This window comes from Vombatus ursinus, unplaced genomic scaffold, assembly GCF_900497805.2.
Source record: "Vombatus ursinus unplaced genomic scaffold, bare-nosed wombat genome assembly UNPS02014867.1, whole genome shotgun sequence".
Classification (NCBI taxonomy): Eukaryota; Metazoa; Chordata; class Mammalia; order Diprotodontia; family Vombatidae; genus Vombatus; species Vombatus ursinus.
This window is the reverse complement of record NW_020954645.1, coordinates 1,876,694-1,896,119: the sequence shown is the minus strand read 5'-3', so window position 1 is coordinate 1,896,119 and position 19,426 is coordinate 1,876,694. Positions and strand designations below refer to the sequence as shown.

Genomic DNA, 19,426 nt, shown 5'->3' with positions numbered 1-19,426 from the left:
ACCACAGGATCCAGTTGCAATTAATAAGTGTTGGTCTCTTTATAAGTTGGAGGCACATGACTTCTCCCTAACCCTGACATTCCCACTCCAGCCAGGTTCATTTGCCATTGTCTCTGCTCCCTGGAGGGTCATGCCCTTTCCTCTACCTGTTCACATTCTATACTGGCCAACATCCAGTCCCAATGAGAGTTGCCCTATATTGGAATAGACCAGCCTGGAAGCTAGTGAGCCTTTTGTCACTAGAAGTGTTTAGGCAGAGCTATTCTTCATGAGATGTGAAATTGGACAAGGTTATATATGTCTAGCTGCTTTAAGATTTACAAAGCACTTTTCTCACAACTCTGTGATGGAGTTAGTGTAAGAATTGTTATCTCCATTTTACAGAGGGGGAAACTGAGGTTCATGAAGGAGAAATGACTTGATCAGGGTCACGTAACTAATAAGTTTCATCAATGGGACTGTTAAGGTTCTTTTCAGTTCTAAAATGCTGTGACCATTACTCTCTTTCCTACGTTCTAAGGTTCTGGACTATTTGCTGTTCCTTGAATGTGGCATTACACCTTTGTATGGCCTCCACATGTGCCTCCGTGTACAAGCTGTTTCCCATGCCTGGAATGCACTCCCTTCTTCACCTTAACTCTTAGGAGCTCTAGCTTCCTTCAAGGCTCACCTCACATGCAACCTCCTAAAAGGACCTTTTCTTGATATTCCCAGTTGTTGCTGTGCACTCTCTCTCTCTCTGTCTCTCTGTCTGTCTCTTTCTCTCTCTTCTCTCTCTCTCTTTTCTCTCTTCTCTCTCTCATTTCTCTCTCTCTTCTCTCTTCTCTCTCTCTCTCTCTCTCTCTGTCTCTCTCTCTCCTGCACTTGCTTACTTATCCAAAGGTAAATGGTATGAAGCTTCATGAAAACAAGGACTGTTTTTCTTTTTGTGTTTGTATCTTCTCCAGTGCCCAGCACAGAGAAGGCTCCTAATTAGTGGTGACTGAACTGGTGAAGGGAATAAACATTTATATAGCCAGGCACTGTACTTAGTGCTTTACACATATTATCCCATTTGATCCTCACAATAGCCCTGCAAGGCAAGTACTATTATTATCTCCATCTAACAGTTGAGGAGGCTGAGGCAGGGAGAAGTTAACTGGCCACCCCAAGGTCACACAGCTAGATAGTGTCTGAGGCTATATTTGAACTCAAGTCTTCCTTACTCTAGGCCTAATGCTCTATCTACTGTGCTGCCTAGCTGTCTAAATTGACATGATTATGCTTTAGGAGGACCTACAGATTCCAGATGGGATAAAAAAAGGCCACTTTTAAGGGGATGCAGGTCAAGGGACCCAATCTAAATGCCCCAATGCCCAGGAAAGGAGTTTAATTCAAAGAAGTTCTGTGGGCAGACTCTAGGGATGCCACTGAGTTGGACATTCATTTGGTTGAAGAGAGAGCAGTTCTGGCCTGGGAAAGAGACAGAGGGGAGGGAGGGCCCTGTTTCTTCAGCGATCAGAGGAGATAAGAGCAATAGTTCTGGCTCAAATGGAGGTAGAAATCGGGGCAGACTAGGAAGGGAACTGTAAGTAACTATAAAAGCCAACTCAATGGGTAAACCTGTGCCACAGAGGTTCTCTGAACTCTGACTGGAGACATGAAAGGCTTCATCCAATCATTGACTTGTATGAAGACATAGATAGCAGTTTATCAGACTGGAAGGTGTCACCCCTTCCTCTCTTAATAGAGAAGGGATCTGTCCTGGCATCGATTGAGGGGAAGGATTCAGGTTAACTGACGTGCTGAGGGTCACATATCTAGTGGGTGTCTGAGGCTTTCTAACTCCAGGCCTGGTGCTCTATCCACTGTGCCACCTAATAGCTGTGTGACTCCATGCCTGTGTGGCCTCCAGAAATGGCCCTCTTTTAACCTCAGTTTCCTCATTTGCAAAATCAGCAACTATCTAGCCCATAGGGCTCCAAGATCATAGAGCAGAGACTTAAAGCTAGAAAACTTTAGAAGCTCTCTAGTCCCCCTGGGCAGGATTTGAACTCAGGTCTTCTGACCTTTCATGATCTAGCATGATTTCACTGTATCACGCTTTAGGGTTTTGGTTCCATATGGCTCACTTTGAACAGAATGATTGAAGAAGAGGCAGGAAAAGATAGAATTAGGGAGGCCTTGAAGACAGGCCACTGAAGAGGTAGGTGGCAAATTTTGGCTGCTTAGGAGTATTTCAGGGTAGGAAGTATTGGAAAGAAATTATGTTCTGCCAGCTCCTGTGGACTTTCTTTCTACAGTAACTCTTGTATCTGCCTGGTCTTCTCTACTGCCATGGTCATTTCCCTAGGTCAGTCCTCCTAACTGGTCTCCCTTATCCAAGACCTTTCTAATTTATTTCCCCTTCTTCTTTCTCTCACCTCTCTGTAGGCATTCTATGTCCTGGCCAAACTAGACAACTATTGCCCATTTCATCCTCTGTCTCCCACTTCTGTGTATGCAGACACTATATATGGAAGCACACTCCATTTTTCTAATTGTTAATATGCTTCTCTCTGTCTCCAATGCCTGGCTCAGGTGCTACTCCTTCCTGAAACTTTGCTTGATTTCTTCTTCCTTCACCCCTGGCTGAAACTGCTCTCTCCTCCTCAAATGGTCTTAGAACACATTGGCTTGTTCTGTCCTTAATTCCCATCACATACCAGCTCAGTATTTGTGTAGTGGTCATAGTTCCCCTTTAAAATTATAATATCCTTGAGGGCAATGGGAAAAAGGGAGGGAACAAGCATTTATTAAATGCCTACTATGTGCCAGGCACTGTGTTAAGTGCTTTACAGATATTATCTCCATATAATTTTTCACTCTCGTGTCTCTGGTGCCTAACAAAGGGCCTGGCATATAGTAGGTGTTGAATAAATGTTTGGTGAATTTGACTGAGGTCAAGAAATTTGGGTTCTAGGCCTGGAAGTTCCAGTCAGACTCTCCATCTGACATTAGGTAAGTCACTAACTTTTTTAGAGCAGAATTCACTCATTTTTGTGTTAACCAGTGCAGTGGATAGAATACTGGAGCTGGAGTCATGAAGACCTAAATTCAAATCCAACCTCAGATACTTTGTAGCTGTGTGACCCTGGGCACATCACTTAACCTCTACTTGCCTTAGATTCCTCAGCTATAAAATGGAGATAACAGGACCTACCTGGAAGGCTAGTTGTGAAGATCAAATGAGATAGTAGGCATTATATAAATGTTTACTACTACTACTACTACTACTGTTACTACTACCACTACGACAATGACTAAGATCATCATCGTCATCATCATCATCATCTCTTCCAGGCTTCTTTGATGATGTCTTTACCTTCACTTCTGGATGGGCAACCTCCAAGGAGCTGTCCAGGGTAGACAAACTATGGTATCAGAGCTTAATTAGTGGTTGGGGTGAGGACTGAAATAGACATGATATGGCTCAGTGAGTTGCCCAATCCTACTACCTGCATAATATCTCTCTATTCCAGGCCTTGCTCTCTATTTTCTAAACCAGATCTTCTTTTTTTTTTGGCTAGACTATTGTACTATCCCCTATTACATCAGTTTGTCCCCTCTCCTCTCTCCAATCCACTTTGTATACACTGTATAGATACTTAGTAGACAGTGAGTATTCTTACTATTGCCTCTCAAGATCGTGTAACTTTTCCACTCAGAAAACTTTAATGTATCTGCCTTTCCTGCCTGAACAAAAGTGTAAACTGCTTATCTGGCACCTGCAGCCTGCAGAATCTGATTTTACATTACCTTTTCATACTCGTCTTATGTGACTCCTAGCCAAACAAGACCACTCTTCATCTGCTGTTCTCATCCCACCTTGTCCCATCTTCACATCTTTGCTCATGTGATTTCTCCATACCTGGAATGAACTCTCCTTTTCCCACTTTGCCCTGATATCTTGACCTGCTGAAGTTCCTTTCTTCCTGGTCTAGTTGAAGTATCACTTCCTCCAAGAAGACTTCTCTGATGACTCCCCAGCTGGAAGTAATCTCTTACTCATTAATTTTTTGTCACAGCGTGTTGCCCGGACCCCTCTTGCATACTTATTGCTCTATCCCTTCCATTACAGAGTTATTTGTGTGCATGCCTTTCCCTGCTTTGAGAGCAGAAGTAGCAATGTGTAGAATGTGCATGAGACTTGGAGTTAGGAAAATGGACTTAACCCCCTCTTCTTATTGTCTTATTGTTTGTGTGATGCTGGGTAAGTCAGCCCATTTGAATCTTAATTTCCCTATCTGTAAAATGAAGCTAAGAAAGTTCCACATTATTGTGCAGGGTAGTTATGAGGAAGAAGCTCTGTAAATGTTAAGATGCTCTAGAAATGTGTACTATTGGTATTTCTATATCCCCAGTGCCTCATGTGTGGTAGGCATTTAATACACTTTTGTCAAATTGAATTCAATCAACATAAAATGGGTTCTGCCATCCCTGAGCTCATGAAAGATGCAAAAGTGAGGACATGTTGAATACTCTCTGGGGAATCAATGTTTCTTGTGGGCTGGAAATTATTATGAACTTCCCTCTGGAATAAGCTCAGGTCTTCTCCCTCAAGGTCGCCCAGATCTGATGAGGGACTTCTTCAGCTTCTGTCCCCAGTGGTCAAGGAGTTACCCCTGAAGATTTCTTCCAGCCCTCCCAGAATAGCTTTTTCCTCCTACTGTGTCCTGGCTAGGGCGACATGAGGATCTATCTGCAAGATGCCCCTTCCCCCCATCACTTAGCTCAAAACAAACACATAGCCATTCCAATCCTTTTTTCCTTTTCCTTTCTTTCCTTTTTTTTCTTTTTTTTCTTCTTAGTATTTTTTCTCCCTGACCTCCACAGCTTCCCCTCCCTTCAATGGAGTATCTGTCCATCCCCCAGGTGGCCCCAGCTCCATTCCTGGTCCTGAGAAGGCAGCCATGGCCCCTTGAACCTGTGTACTGACTAGGCCTGGGAACATCTCCTTGACCCCAGGCTCAGTCAGAGGGACCTCTGGTTCGGCTTGCACTTGGGAATGTGAGGTCCACAGGGCCCCTGGGGGGGCCTGGCCTGAGTACAAGGGTGGGGGCAGGCCTCAGAGTTCAGGCACAAGCCCAGGGTCTCTGCCCCCTGGATAGGTGGGGGGTATAGGTCACATGACTGTTTCCCTCTCCTCCTCCAAAAGTGGAGGGGGCTGTTCCCCAACCATTGGCTCATAGATTCCAGAGCCATTGAGATACCCGTCATCCTTGGTGCCAGGCTCTGGGCCAGATGAAGGCAATGAGTTCTCAGAAATGGAGCCATGTTTCACATAACCAGGCAGCTGGTGATGGCCATTGGCACTGGCTCCAGCCCCAGGAACTAGTCGAGGGCTGAGGGACAAGGCCAGCCCCCCTCGGGGTCCCACATTGGTGACACTTGTGTGCGAAACCATGGGGCCATAGCTGTAGGTGCTGCTGCCACTCCGGGCCTTCCGCTTGAAGTCCAAAGCCAGGGTCCATCGGCTCCATGACTTCTTGATCTCTGCTTGTACCTTGTGGGGAAGGATGAGAGACAGGAAGATCAGCCTCAATGACCCTCCATTCTCAGTGTATGGAAAGAAGTTGGCTTGGGGATCAGGAGAAGCCTGAGTCTGAATTCTGCCTTAGGCATTCACTAACTGGGTGACCATGAGCAAAGGACTCAACTTCTCATTGGGTTAATAATACCTATGCCTCCTACTCCACAGGCTAGTGGCAAGGGTCAAAGGAGGTCACATTCCTTAAGTCACTCTACAAAGCTTAAAATTGGGTGCCTTGCCTGGACCTCTGCTTTGCAGCTAGGTGGCTCAGTGGATATAGGGCTGGGAGTCAAGAAGACTTGAGGTCAAATCTGGCCTAAATCATTTAGTAGTTGTGTGACTGGGCAAGTATTTAACTGCTGACTGCCTCAGTTTCCTCAACTGTAAAATAGGGATAATAATAGCACCTACCTCCCAGATTGTTGAGAGGACCAAATGAAATATTTGTAAAGCACTTAGCATAGTACCTGGCACATGGCAGGTGACTAATAAATGTTTGTTTCTTTCCCCCTTCTTTACCATTCTTCCTCATGTCATATTTGGTATACATATTGCATCCCTCTGACAAGTCTCTAAGCTCCCTGAGGGCAAGGGACATGGTTTCATAACCTCATTGCATCTTTATTTCCATTGACCAAGCAGAGGGCACATTCCAGGGATGGGTCAGGATTCACACTTACCTCTCCATTACAGAAACAGTATATTATGGCAACAAAAAATCCCTGGGGAAAGACAGACAAGACAAGGATTCCTTGAATAGTTTTCTCAGAATCTCCACTGCCTGACCCATGTCCCATCTCCCCAAAGCCTTCCACTTCCAGGAAGACTACCCTGCTGAGCTAAATTGAAGCCCCATGTCCAAAACATTCTTCCCAGATTTAACTACAGCTTAAGGTAGAGAAGGGGCTAAAAAGTCCACCCTATTTTTAAAAGTTCTCCAGAAAAGGAAGATTTCAGCACCCCCTTCCCTTTTCACTCTGGGTTGGGATCTCAGTATACCGAGAGAGTAGGGGGAAATTCTCTCCCTGTTTCCAATAATAGAGTGGGACAAATATAATTAATGACATTTTACAAGATAATTCACACATTGCATTTGTCATATTGAATTAGATTTATTCCCCAACTACTGCCCCTTTGCCCTGTCTGAAAATGAAATTACATCTCTTGACCACTAGGGGGAATTTTTATGTAGAAATTGTATGTAGCCTGTGAAACTAAGATTGTAAAAGCTGGAGGTGGGGGATAGGGGTAGGGCCGGTTGGATGGACATTTTCATGGGTGCAAGTCATTATAAAATGATGGATAATGGCTTGCAAATTTCACAGTTGATAACAACTAGTTTAACTGTCTCTATGAATCTTTGACAGGCTCCTGGTGCTTGTGTAAGACTCAACTTTGGGGGCACCCAGCTAGTTGGTGCAGTGGATGGAGCTCCAGCCTTGGAGTCAGGAGGACCTGAGTTCAAATCTGACCTCAGACACTTGACACTTAACTAGCTATGTGACCCTGGGCAAGTCACCTAACCCTGATCGCCTAAGCAAAAAAAAAAAAAAAAAAAAAAAAGATTCAACTTCACTACTGCAGAATAGAAGAATGTTTGTTGATTTCTTTTTCCTCTGGAAGGTTGTGCAGGACTGAGTACTTTGCAGGAAACTCTATCCTTGCAGGGTCTGGAGATTGTCCTGGACACTACAATAGTTTTCAAGTTGGTCTCCCTGCCTTAAGTCCCTTCTCACTCCAGTCCACCCTCCCATCCTTGGTCAAAATGGTCATCGTAAAGTATGGTATTGGTCTGACCAGGTCACCCCATATGCTCCACTCAGTAAATTCCAATAGCTCCTTTCTATCTCTAGGACCAAATATAAAATCCTCCATTTGGTTTTCAAAGCCCTTTGTAAACTGATCCTTTCTTCCTTTCCAGTCTTCTTATATCTTATTCTCACTGATGTACTCTGCAATCCAGTAACACTCGCCTCTTTTGCTGTTCCTGGCACAAGATATTCTGTCTGCTGTCTCTGGGCGCTTTACCAACTGTTTCAATGCCTGGAATGCTCTCCCTCCTTATTTTTGACTCCTGGCTTCCTTCAAATCCAGCTAAAAATGACCTTTTGCAAGCAGCCTTTCCCAATCCCCCTTAATTCTAGTGCCTTCCCTCTGTGATTATCTTCAATTAATCCTGAATAGATCTTTGTACATAGTTGCTTTCATGTGGTCTCCTCTATTAGACTGTGGGCTCCTTTGAGAGTAGAAACTGGTTTTTGCCTTTCTTTGTATCCCCAGGGCTTAGCACTGGGCATAGCATATCATAGGTGTTTAATAAATGCTTGTCAACTTGTCCCAACTTTATTTTTGTGTATGAAGTTGTGTGTTTCCCATGAGGGCAGCTCCTCAGGCACTGGTCCAGTTTCCTACCTAGGCAGGTGGGTTTCAGCTTGTGTCACTGCCAAGGGCATCACCACCCTTCCAGTCACCCAGGTTTGCAACTCCCTAAAGCACAGATCTGACCATCTTGCTCACTTCCCTGCTAAAAAAAAAAGACTTTAGTGGCTCTTTGTTGCCTCGAGGATAAAATATAAAATCCTCATCATCTTGGCATTGAAAACCTTCACAATCGGATTCCAGCCTACTTTTCCAGACTTAGAGTATTATTCCCCTTGGAGAATTTGAGCAACATGAGTTTCCTTCTCCCAGATTCCACTTTGTGCTTTTGCACTGGCTGTCTCCTCACTCTCCCCATGCCTGGAATGTTCTCCTTTCTCACCTCCTCTTTTAGAATTCCTAGCCCTCTTAGGCCTCAGCTCGGGTGCCAGTGTCTTCAAGGCCTCTGATGATCCCCCAGGTGGAATGCAAATCCTTGAGGGCAGTTTAATTTTAATTTTTTTGCTTTTTTTTGTGTTCCCAGGGCTTAGCAAATTGCCTTGCACAGACTAAGTAGGTAATGAATTGTTGAGTGTTTTGTGGTTGAGAATATGATTCTAACACACCTCCCCCACCACCTACCATTGCTTCTGTGAGTTATTGGGGAAGGCTGCAGCTAAGCTGACCTAGGTGTAGAACATTTATAGTCTTAGCTCTATCAGCTTGCCCATCAGATCCTCTTTTCCATACCTAAAAGAAAAAGCTACTTACTACTATTTATACCTCTGCACCCCCTCTGCCCAAAACTTCTTATAGAGCTAAGGGGGTGGTGTGGGATGTGTGGAGGTTGGGTGCCACCTGTTACCCCCAGATTCCCCTTGGGTCCCAAGTACTGCCTGATTAACTACATTTCTGCTATAAGGGGGAAGAGGATTTATGGAAACAAGAATGGCAAAGTGAAAGTTTGGCTGAATGTGCATGCAGGGATGTGCTGCAACTCATTGTTAAATTTTTGCTGTGTTTGCATCTAGGAGATTGACAAAGTTCTGGCTGAATGTGCATGCAGAGATGTGCTACAACTCACTGTTACATTTTTGCTATGCTTACATCTAGACTGGCAAATGCTACAAATCAGGGGCTTGGTTTATTGTTTCGTTGATTGCCCAGACTTAAGAAAGTGATGGACAAAATGTTACTGCAGTAGATTAAACTTTTTAAAGTGTCACACATTTTCCCGAGAGACAATTGTTCTTTCCTTTTTTTTTTTTTTTGCAAGGCGATTGGGGTTAAGTGACTTGCCCAGGGTCGCACAGCTAGTAAGTATCAAGTGTTTGGTCTGAGGCCGGATTCGAACACAGGTCCTCCTGACTCCAAGGCCGGTGCTCTATCCACTGCGCTGCTTAGCAGCCCCATTGAGAGATAATAGTTAAACATTTACCAGCCCGTCCCTACCCCACAATAGGCCAGTGATCTGCAGTGCCTGAGGACCCGATGGCCACACCTACCTGGAATGAATTGAAGAGCATTTCATAGTGCATTTGGATTTGCCAAAGAATCCCTGATACTTCTGTGTACGGCATGGCCATGAAGACAATGTAGTGCACCCCAAACAGCGGCATAAGCACTAGTGTGGACTTCAGCAGCTTTCTGCAAAAGGAGGTGGCTGGTCAAGGTCAAAATCAAGGTCAAGATCAACTCTTCCTCCCTCTCCATCCGAAACTTTGCTTGTCTTTCAAGACCCAGTTCAAGGGCATTCTCCTCCAGGAAGTTTGCAATTTAGAGAATGAAGGGCTGGGAGTTGGAAGAGGGTCCTGATTAGGGCCACTGAATGGGGAGATGAAACATGGTGCAAAGGAGGAGGCTCACCTGTACTGTTGCCTTGTGTCACATCTCCCTGCATTGGTCTCCCGGAGTTTAGTAGCTAGTACTCTGATTATATTGATAAAAAGAATAAAGTTCACCTGTGGGAGAGAAAAAAATGGAATATTCTAATTTAGGGAGAAGGGATTTCAGAGTTCTCTATAGCTGGGGGAAGAAGGTGACCAGATAGCCCTGTGGACCCTTTTGCCTGGGAGAGAGTATCAGAGGTCTGATTTCAATGCAGTATAAGAGAAAGAAAGCTGGTCTTGGGAGTCATAAGTTCAAATTCCAGGTTTGACACTTAGGAGCTGTGTGACCTTGGGAAAGTCACTTAATTTCTCTGGGTTTTAATTCCTGTATCAATAAAATGGGTAGTTTGGACAAAATGCCTACATTCCCTTCCAGATCTGACATTCTTTGATGCTTTGGGACACGTGGGACTCCCGGGGAAGAACACTGCCTGCTGCCCTTCCTCCTACTTATTCCGCCTCCCAAGCATTGTCTCTTTCTGGGTCCTAAAAGTCAGATCTCCCATGAAACCTTTCCAGAATATGCCAATATGTCAAAGGCCTGTGATTTAGTTGGTATAGGAATACTCAGCATGAACTCTATAACCTTATTAAATACTTGCTGATTGATTGTAGTCTTGCTGCCTGAGCCTCAGAGAGGAAGAGAGGTCAAAGATGGACTCCATCCACAGTTACATAGCTAACTGAATGCCAGAGGCAGGATTTAAACCTGAGTCACGATGACTCCAAATTCAGTACTCTATTCATTATACAACACTGTGGTCACCTTCCACAGGACCAGAGGGACCAGATTTGGAAGAGACCTTAGATATAATAATATAGTTATGATTTAGCTCCTCACCTTCATTTAACAGATGGGGAAACTGAGGCCTAAGAATGAGGAAATATGATGGATTGAATGAGAAGACAGATGAGAAAGCCAACTTGCTCAAGATCACTTGGTTAGTAAAAAAGCAGGACCTTAAACATGAGTTCTTTGACTCCAAATCTTCTGTTCTTCCTATTGGATCAATCTTCTCTATACCCTTTGCTCTCTCTAGCCTGCCTCTTATACTCAGAACCTGGGGAAAGATCCAAAGAGGGGCCATCTACCCTTTTTTGTTCAGTCATTTTCAGTTGTGTCCGACTTTTCATAACCCCACTGGGGGTTTTCTTGGCAGAGATACCAGAGCATTTGCCATTTCCTTCTCTGGTTCATTTTACAGATGAGAAACTGAGGCAAGCAGGGTTAAGTGACTTGCCCAGGGTCACATAGCTAGTAAGAGTCTGAGGTCAGATTTGAACTCAGGAAGATGAGTCTTCCTGACTCCAGGCCCGGTGCTCTATTCACTGTGGTGCCACCTACTTGCCCATAATTGGATAGATAAACCTAGATGCCTGGTTCGTATGAGGATGGTCAGGTCCTCTGTAGGCAGCTGCGCTGTTGCAACAGCTTTTTAACTGAATCTCTTGGACTCAATGGCCTTCTCTACCCAGCATGTTCAGCATATCCCACCACGATGCTCTCAAGTGAAATAATGTATGTAAATTTCTCTGGAAACTTTAAAGCACTTTATAATTATCGGCCATCACTGTTACGATTATCCTTATCAAGCAGATGGCATATACTAGATGGTCCCTAAGACCCTGCACCATAGCTCTCATCCCCTCATGATTTCATCTTTTTCAAAGATTCCCCCTTGTCCCTCTCTCCATCCCCCACCCCCCAGGTCTCAGCCTGGCATTCAAGGCCCTCCATCATAAATGTGCTGATAAATGAACTCTCAAAAAAAAATCTGCAGGCCATACTTTTAATTTTAATCTGCATCATTAACATCTTCTCTGTCACTTTATTAAGTCAGCACAGTCAACAAAGCAATAAATCAAGCCCTGATTTGTAGTTTGCTCATTTCTAAAGTGTAAATAAATGTTCACACTGAAAATTTAACAACTGGCTGGCTCCAGCACACCCTGGTGCCCCCAGGCTCTGTCTTTCTTGTATCACATGACTCCTCTCTTGAGCCCTTTACTCAAGTCAGGCCAGACTTCTCATTATCAGTCCCTTCTAAGTCCCCAATCCTCCAAAGGCCCATTCTTTGCCTCTCTCCTGCCTATCACTCAATCTGTCCAAATCTTACTTGTCTTTCAAGGGTCCTCTCAAGTCTCTCCTGACCATCCCAGCCCACCATGATCTCTTCCTCCTCAGACCTCCCACAACACCTACTCTCTACAGCCCTCACTTGGCTGTAGACGCAAATGAACTAGAATTGCAATAGTTTTTTCTTGGGTGTGAGTTTGGTCTCCCTATCTAAAATGGAAGTACCCTGAAGCCGTGTGTTTCATATAACCACAGAATATCAGAGTTAGAAGGCACCCCAGACACGTGTCTGGTCTGACTTGTACCTGAGTAGAAATTTCCTTTGCAATATCCCTGACAAATGATTCATCCACCCTCTGCCTGGGGCCCTCCTGTCACATGGAGTTAATGACTTCCCTCTGGTGTCTTTCTTATGTTGCTCATCTCTGTATACTTGTTTGTACATAGTCGTTCATTGTTTCCCTCATTAGAATTAGGAAATGTCTATTACCTTTCTTTGCATTCCCAGTGTTTGGCACAGCCTAGCATGCAGTAGGCACTTAATAAATGTTTATTGATAGACAAATACAGAGAAGACTGGGCATTTGTGGGCAAGAATGGGGGGGTAGAATTGAAGATTGCATTCACTTAGTGCCTGGCACATAGTAGGCACTTACTAAATGTTTATTTACTTGTTGATTAGAAGTTTAGGTGAATCAGCTTCCTAATAAGGCCTCAGGGCTGGATAGCAGTTTGTTTGAAAACAGGATTTGGGGTTCTCAGTGGAAGACAAGCTTGATATGAATCAACAGTGTGATATGGCCACCAAAAAAAGCTAATATGATCTTGAGCTGCTGTAAGATTAGCACAGTTTCCACAAGTGATGAGGTGCTATCCCTGTTGTCTTTTACCATAATCAGGCTCTGGGCACCATATTTTTATAAAGGACATTTACGAGCTGAAGGGCAAAGAGAATGGTCAAGGATTTTGAATCCATTCCACAGAGAATGGGTTGGAGGAACAGGGATGTTCACCCCTAGAAGAGAAGGCTCAGTGATGGGTGGGACAACATGATAGTAGTGTTGAAAGGCTGCCATGTCGGAGAGGGATTTCACTTGTCTTGCTCAAGCCCAGAGGGTGGAACTAGGAGCCATAAGTGAAAGTTACAAAAAGGCAAATTTAAGTCTGTTCTCAGGAAAAGCTTCCCAACTATTATTAGAGCTGTCCCAAAGTAGAATGGGCCACTTCAAGAGGTAGCATGCTCCTTCTCCCTGGTGACTTTCAAGAAGGGGCCAGGTGACTACTTGTTGGGTGGATTTGTAGAAGGGATTCTTTCCCCCCAGTGGGCTTGACTGGCTGGCTGCTGAGATCCCCTCCAACTTAAATTTTGGGGTTCAGTTCTCCCTGAGGGCATGACCTGTATTTCCACATCAGACCAAGGCAGTTTGGTCTCTCCATCCAAAATGGAAGCTCCCTGAGGGAGGGTCCATGTGATTCATACACATCTCAGACTAATAGAGGTGGAAGGGATCCCAAATTCCATCAGGTCCAACCTGTACAACGGTTCCAACAGCCTCGGAAGGCCAGGAGTATGTTTACCACACAGGTTGGAGCTCCTTGAAGGCAGGGGCCACATGTCCGTGGACCTCCCTCCCCATCCCCCAGGCCCTGCTCACCACAATAGCTGCCAGGATGGGCACTTGTATGATCCATTTCTTATTCCCCGCACTCAGGTCCCAGCACCTGGGGAGACACAGACAGGTTCACTGTGATCAGTCCCCAGTGGCATCCCTGATGGGTTCCCCCCACCCTGGGCACAGATCCTCCTTAGACCACTCCTCTAGGCTTCATGCTTAAAGTAGCATGTGCAAAGTACCTGGAAGCACCCTAGTTTGGTGTCTATAGAAGGCCCCCACCCTGTTAAACCACCCCCTGACGTGTCCTTCATAACGGACGTAATTGACTTTCTGATGCTGGTATCATAAATCATAGCCTTGGACACCTAAGACAATCCTGCTCTGAGGTTCCCCCCAAAACTCCAGGGCCCAAAAGACCCCAAAGGAGGCCCCAGACTTACTCGGTGTTGGCTAGTGTGGCCCTCACGATCACCCACACAGCGACAAACACGGCAGGGAGGCCTGGGGAGGAGAGTAGAGGAGAAATACAGAGAAGAGGAAAGAAGGGAGAGGAGAGATATAGAGGAGGAGGTGAGGAGACATATAGAAGAAGAGATGAGAGATACAGAAGAGGTGGAGAAGACAGACAGAGGAAAGAAAACACAGAGGAGAGGAGAGGAGGCATGAGGCCCCAGCTCTCCTGCCCTCCCACCCTTCAACAGTGAGTCAGCCCATGGTGAGACACCCCCCTTTCCCTTTCCCTGGCCTCTGAGCCTTGATTTACCTCTTTGAATATAGACAGAAGGCACAGAAATGTCTAGAGAGGGAAGAGGGGTGGGAGGAGGAGAGAGTATATATCAGAGAGGAAAGATGATGGAGAGAACACAGATGGTAGAGGAGAAAGGCTGACATTGAGATTTGAGGAGAGGTAAGAGATGTGAGAGAGGGCAAGATTAGGGAGAGCGATGTAAGGAAGAAGGGGATGGGAGATAGAAAGGAATCACTGAATTGTAGAGTCAGAAGGGAACATGGTGACTACCTAGTCCAAGATGACACAGATGAGACAAGAAAGGGAAGAAAAATGAGAATGGGTGAGAGAAATGGCAGATGGAGAGGGTAGGGAAGGAGGCAGTGTTGGAAGGGATGGGAGTGCAGGTCTGGCATAGGCTGAAGACAGCTGGTCACTAGGGCGGGGATCCCCAAAGGTATGGACTCTGTGGGTTGTGGCTGCTCTCCAGTCTCAAAATGGGGGGTTCTAGTTGTGGTCTCCAGGATTAAGACCATTTTGATGACTAATCAGAGAGTGTCCAACCTCCTTAAACTAACACTTGGTATTTTGTTTCCAGCCACTGTGTCTTTGCACTGATTTTCCTCCATCCCTGGAATGCCCTCCCCATTACTACAACCTCCCAGAGTCTCTGGCTTCCTTCAAAGCTAGGTTCATGTGCCATCTCTCCCGGGCAGTCTTTTCCAATTTTCCTAGTTGTTAGAGTTGTCCCCTCCTCATATGAGCCTGACTGTATATATCTTTTTATATGATGCATCCTCTCAGTAGACTGTAAGCCCCATGGGGGGTAGCAGTCATTTAATCTTTGTATCTTGAGGACCAACTCAAGTTTACTAAGCAGGTGCTTAGTAAATGCTTGCTGGATTCCATTGGATTAGAAACTTGTCTATTATCTGCCCTTGCCCTCTTCTTTGCTTTCCTTTCTCCTCTGCTTTCCCTTCCCCTCTTCCTTTTCACTCCCACTATGTGTCTAATGGTGTATATGGGCACATACTCCATCAGTTCTAAAGAATTCATCTGTCTCTTCCCGGATTTCCTTGTTATGGTTCCTCTTCCAATTACTGGCTGTGAACCTTGGGAGTTACTGTCCTTGCTAGCATACCCTCCTTTACCCGAAGGCCTAGGTTATGCTCTCTTTCCTGATCTCAGCTTCCTTGGTCCCTCAAAGAGGTAGGGAGAGGTCTTTTCTGTCTGGCCTTCCAGGTCCACCCCTTGGCTTCAGATAGAAGCTGTATCCATCTGAACTCCAGCTCAGTAGGATCTCTTTTTGAGGACCCACTTAGCTGTCCTGTTGTACTTGTCTCTCCTATGATTCAGGAATGTGGTTCTCTGCTCAGTTCCCCTTATCTTTGGGTCTTTCTTTCTCCCAGACTCTTCATCCTCTTTCCAACTTCTGAACCCCTTAGTTTTTCTAAAAGCTATCATCTCAGCACAAACTACCACATTATTGAACTGTCTCCCTTACCCTACCTTCAGCACCAGCAGCCCAGATGGTTGGCTCAGAGGTAACCTCTGCTAGGTTCATATAAATAGGGGGCAAAATCCTAATTTAGCACTTAGGGAGCTAAATTGGCCTGGTGGAAAAGCTATGGAGAGGGAATTGGCCCTATATACTATCTGTATGGTCATAGGCATGGTATTTCCTCTTCTGGGCCTCAGTTCCCTCATCTGTAAAATGACAGGGTTGGATCTCATGACCTACCTATGGACCCACACACCCTGTCCCAGTGCTGCTGTCTTTCTTAGAAGCACTTTATTTCCCAACCCCACAGCAACATTCATTTCTATGACAGCCTGATTTCCACCATTAGTTTGTAATCATCTCATTGGAGAACATAGCTACTTGAAAATTCACACATAAACTCACACAAGTACATACATACAAACATAAATGTACACACAGAGAGAAAAATGCCTACTTCTACACATATGATATGAACACACACACACACATGCACACAGATACACCTAATCCACACAGGCATGCATGAGACCCCACATATGTATGTATACAGAGCCACATGCATGCATCCCCAGACGCTCTCATGGTTACAAATGCACACAGAGATACAGACACATGCATGGATACATAGATTCAGATCCTTATACATATCCCTATATATCCATATGCACACACACGATTACTCCCCTGTGAGCACAGAAAGGGTTCCCTGGGTGGGCACTGATGCTGTCAGTGACTCTTATAGTATCCACATTGTATGCGCTGTGCATAGTAGTGAAAACACACAGTGTGTACAATGCAGGTTCTATAAAGTCAGGTGTGTCCCCCCTCAGGGCTCACCCCTGTGGGCTCATTCAACCAAGTGAGGCCCATACCCTGTGCTAGCTTGGTCCAGCCAATACTACACATCACAGCCAGCACCATCCCCCAACAAACACTGGTAACCTCCTCTCGGGTCTCAGCTCAAGAACCTCTCCTGGCTCCCTGTGGCCCGTCTGGTCTCAGGCAAATTCCCTGGCTGGAACTTTAAGGCTACTGCTGTTAGCTCCCAGTATGGTCAATGGAGATGCTTCACGGGACTGACCACAGTCCTGGTCAGAAGATCACACCTTTATATGTTCTATGATGGGCAAGGGCTTTGCCAGGGAGCTTTGTCCTAAGATCTAGGTGTGACCACTGGTCTCCCTGAATTGAGTGAAGGTAGCGGGGGAAGAGATTTCTGGAGGAAGTAGAAACATTCAGCCAAAGCCACTACCCTACCCTAAGTGTCCAACTGTCAGGAGCAGCAATGATAGTGGGGAGAGAGGGAGAGAGGGAAGGCATTCTTGGCTCAGCCACTTCACCAGATAACAGAATAAAAGAATTTTTAGGGCAAGAAAGGGCCTTGGAGATAGAGTAGTCTGTGGGGAGACAGTAGAGAGAAGAAGCAACATGCCTGATACATAGCAGAGCTGAGATTTGAACTCAGGTCTTGTACCTATCAATTTAGGATTCTCTTTCTCCTATACCACGCAATTTTTATCCCCTCCATATGCCTGCCATTGTTGGGGCTGCCTGCTCATAATGAGTTGGTCCAGGGTGTGGTGGGCAAAGCAGGGTACCCATTTTGTAGAGGTGCCACTAAAGTCTGTGTATTACTATGGAGATGGGGCTGGTGGGGCTCCTCTGGGAATTCCAGTCGTCTTGATCACAGGCTGTTAGATGGATGGGTGGGCAGAAGGGCTAACATCCCAAATTCCAGGAATGTCTTCTGCCAGAGATAGGACAAGAGAGCTACTAGGCAAGGGCTAGACAGGTGTCTCTGGTTATCATCTACTGACCCCTGTTTTCTGGTTACAGGCTGAGTTCTGACCCTAGTCACAGATGAAGCTCTGGAGCTGACCACTGACATTGAATAATTGGAGGTCGGAGCTCGAAGAGACTTGAGAGTCCAACCCCCTCATTTTACAGATGAGGACACTGAGGTTCAGAGTAGAAGGGATTTGCCTAAGGTTACACAGAGAGCTAAGGGCAGAGCTGGGCCTGACTCCCATCTCAGCGTTTCAATCCTGCAACATGCCGTGCCTCTTTAGTCCTTTCTGTGGCAGTGACCAGGTCTTGCACCCTGGTCCCATACTCATTTTCTATCACTGATGTCATTTCATTCCCACAAGTGCTACTTGCTGCCTGGGGACAACCAAGTGACTTTAGGTCTATGTGGGTGACTTCCTGAGACTCTTCTTGTATGTGGAGGCTGGACAGACAGTGTACATGAGTGTGTAAGAGGAATTTCCTAGTATAGGAACAGAATTATGAGGCAGCTACAGGACAGGCATGCAGGGCAGATATAATGTGATACATGCATGCACAGGGAGCTCTCACGATGCAGTTATATAGTCCCACACATGCATAGAGACATGCCCAGACACATGCAGATACAATGTATACATCAATCCAGGGAGCTACAAAATGTATATATGTTCACATGCAGATACACGTGTTCACACACACCAAAACAAAAATATACACATACCTTCCATCACAGACACACACACACATACACACACTTGCACACAGTCACAAGCAGGCACAAATGCACACAGATAGCTGTATTAGGTCATTGCCAAGGACAAGATGGGATGGACAGGAAGGCGGGCCTTTAGCATCCCAGTAGACGTACCCCAGCCGAATAACGTGAAACCCCAGAGATACTTTTTCTCAGAGAAAAAAGCCATGAAGATGAGGCTGTGAAGGTATAGGCCTTCCACCAGGATCCAGTAGTAGTTGGTGGTCAGGAAATAAAGGAAGACGGTTACTGCCACTCTGCAGCCCACCTGGATTGAGAGGAGACAATGGGCAGGGAGTTAGATGGGGTTGGTGATGCTCCCAGGGCTACCCTGTCTTAATCTACGCCCTAGGTGGAGAAACATTCTGTTAACACTGGAGTTTAGTCCTCCATGGATAACCCAAAATGGGAGAAGGCATGTGGTTGATGCCCTTCCATATTTCACTTCCACTCTTAGAAGATTGAGCCACTTGTTTATGTCTGATTATGTTCAGGCTGGTGTATGAATTACTTTGCACTTTCATGTATTTGTATGTTGGAGGTGAAGTTAGTGCTTGAACCTCTGAAAAGCCTTCTGGGGTACACTCTTTTGTGGGAGGGGCCAGTAGTGGGGAGGGACACTGAGAGTGGGAAAACATAGACAGGGAATGTCTAAAGGGGCAGCAGATGAGGATCTGGGGGGCACAGTAGTTGGGCAGGGCAAGAAGGGATGGGACATAGGCTGGGGCCTGGGACACTCACTAAACCCGCCTTATCAGTAGGGGGAGACTCCGGGAAGGCCCTCAGCTCCTCCTCAGTGATGCGCTTGATTTCGTCTGGGGAATCCCCTGAGTAGAGCACGGCATCCTTGATGAAGATGCTTATGGCCCGGAGTATGAAGGACACGAAGAGGTGCATGTGAATGTAGTTTCGGGTGCAATGCAGCCTCCTGGAGGGGGCACAAGGAACAGGGCATCAGGTTAGCGGATGCTCACAGTGATCTACAAGTCACAGGAAGTGCTGACCCCTTTCCTGCTCTGTCCTCTCCTCATGCTCCAGGTCCCCTGGTCTTTGCCTTTGCTGAGCTTGGGGGAGAATGAAACATTTCTGTAACAATAACAATAGTAATAGTAGCTCCCATGTCATTCGAGATTTAATATTGACATCCTCTTTCTTCTTCATT

General features: G+C 45.7%; 1 protein-coding gene across 3 annotated transcripts in view; it reads right to left on the bottom strand.

The window, feature by feature from the left end:
- Window positions 1–3,247: 3,247 nt before the first annotated feature.
- The window catches only part of PTH1R (parathyroid hormone 1 receptor), a 63,399-nt gene continuing 47,220 nt past the window's right edge, over window positions 3,248–19,426 (bottom strand). For 2 of the 3 annotated variants that reach the window (XM_027842190.1, XM_027842189.1), the window contains exons 8-15: window positions 19,006–19,192; window positions 18,379–18,532; window positions 13,932–13,992; window positions 13,531–13,597; window positions 9,776–9,870; window positions 9,415–9,556; window positions 6,232–6,273; window positions 3,248–5,524 (exon numbers count right to left, since the gene is read on the bottom strand). In XM_027842190.1, coding sequence (XP_027697991.1) covers window positions 5,144–5,524; window positions 6,232–6,273; window positions 9,415–9,556; window positions 9,776–9,870; window positions 13,531–13,597; window positions 13,932–13,992; window positions 18,379–18,532; window positions 19,006–19,192 — 1,129 coding nt within the window. In that variant the 3' untranslated portion in view covers window positions 3,248–5,143. The remainder of the gene's footprint in view (window positions 5,525–6,231; window positions 6,274–9,414; window positions 9,557–9,775; window positions 9,871–13,530; window positions 13,598–13,931; window positions 13,993–18,378; window positions 18,533–19,005; window positions 19,193–19,426) is intronic. The other variant, XM_027842191.1, reaches the window with a different exon arrangement.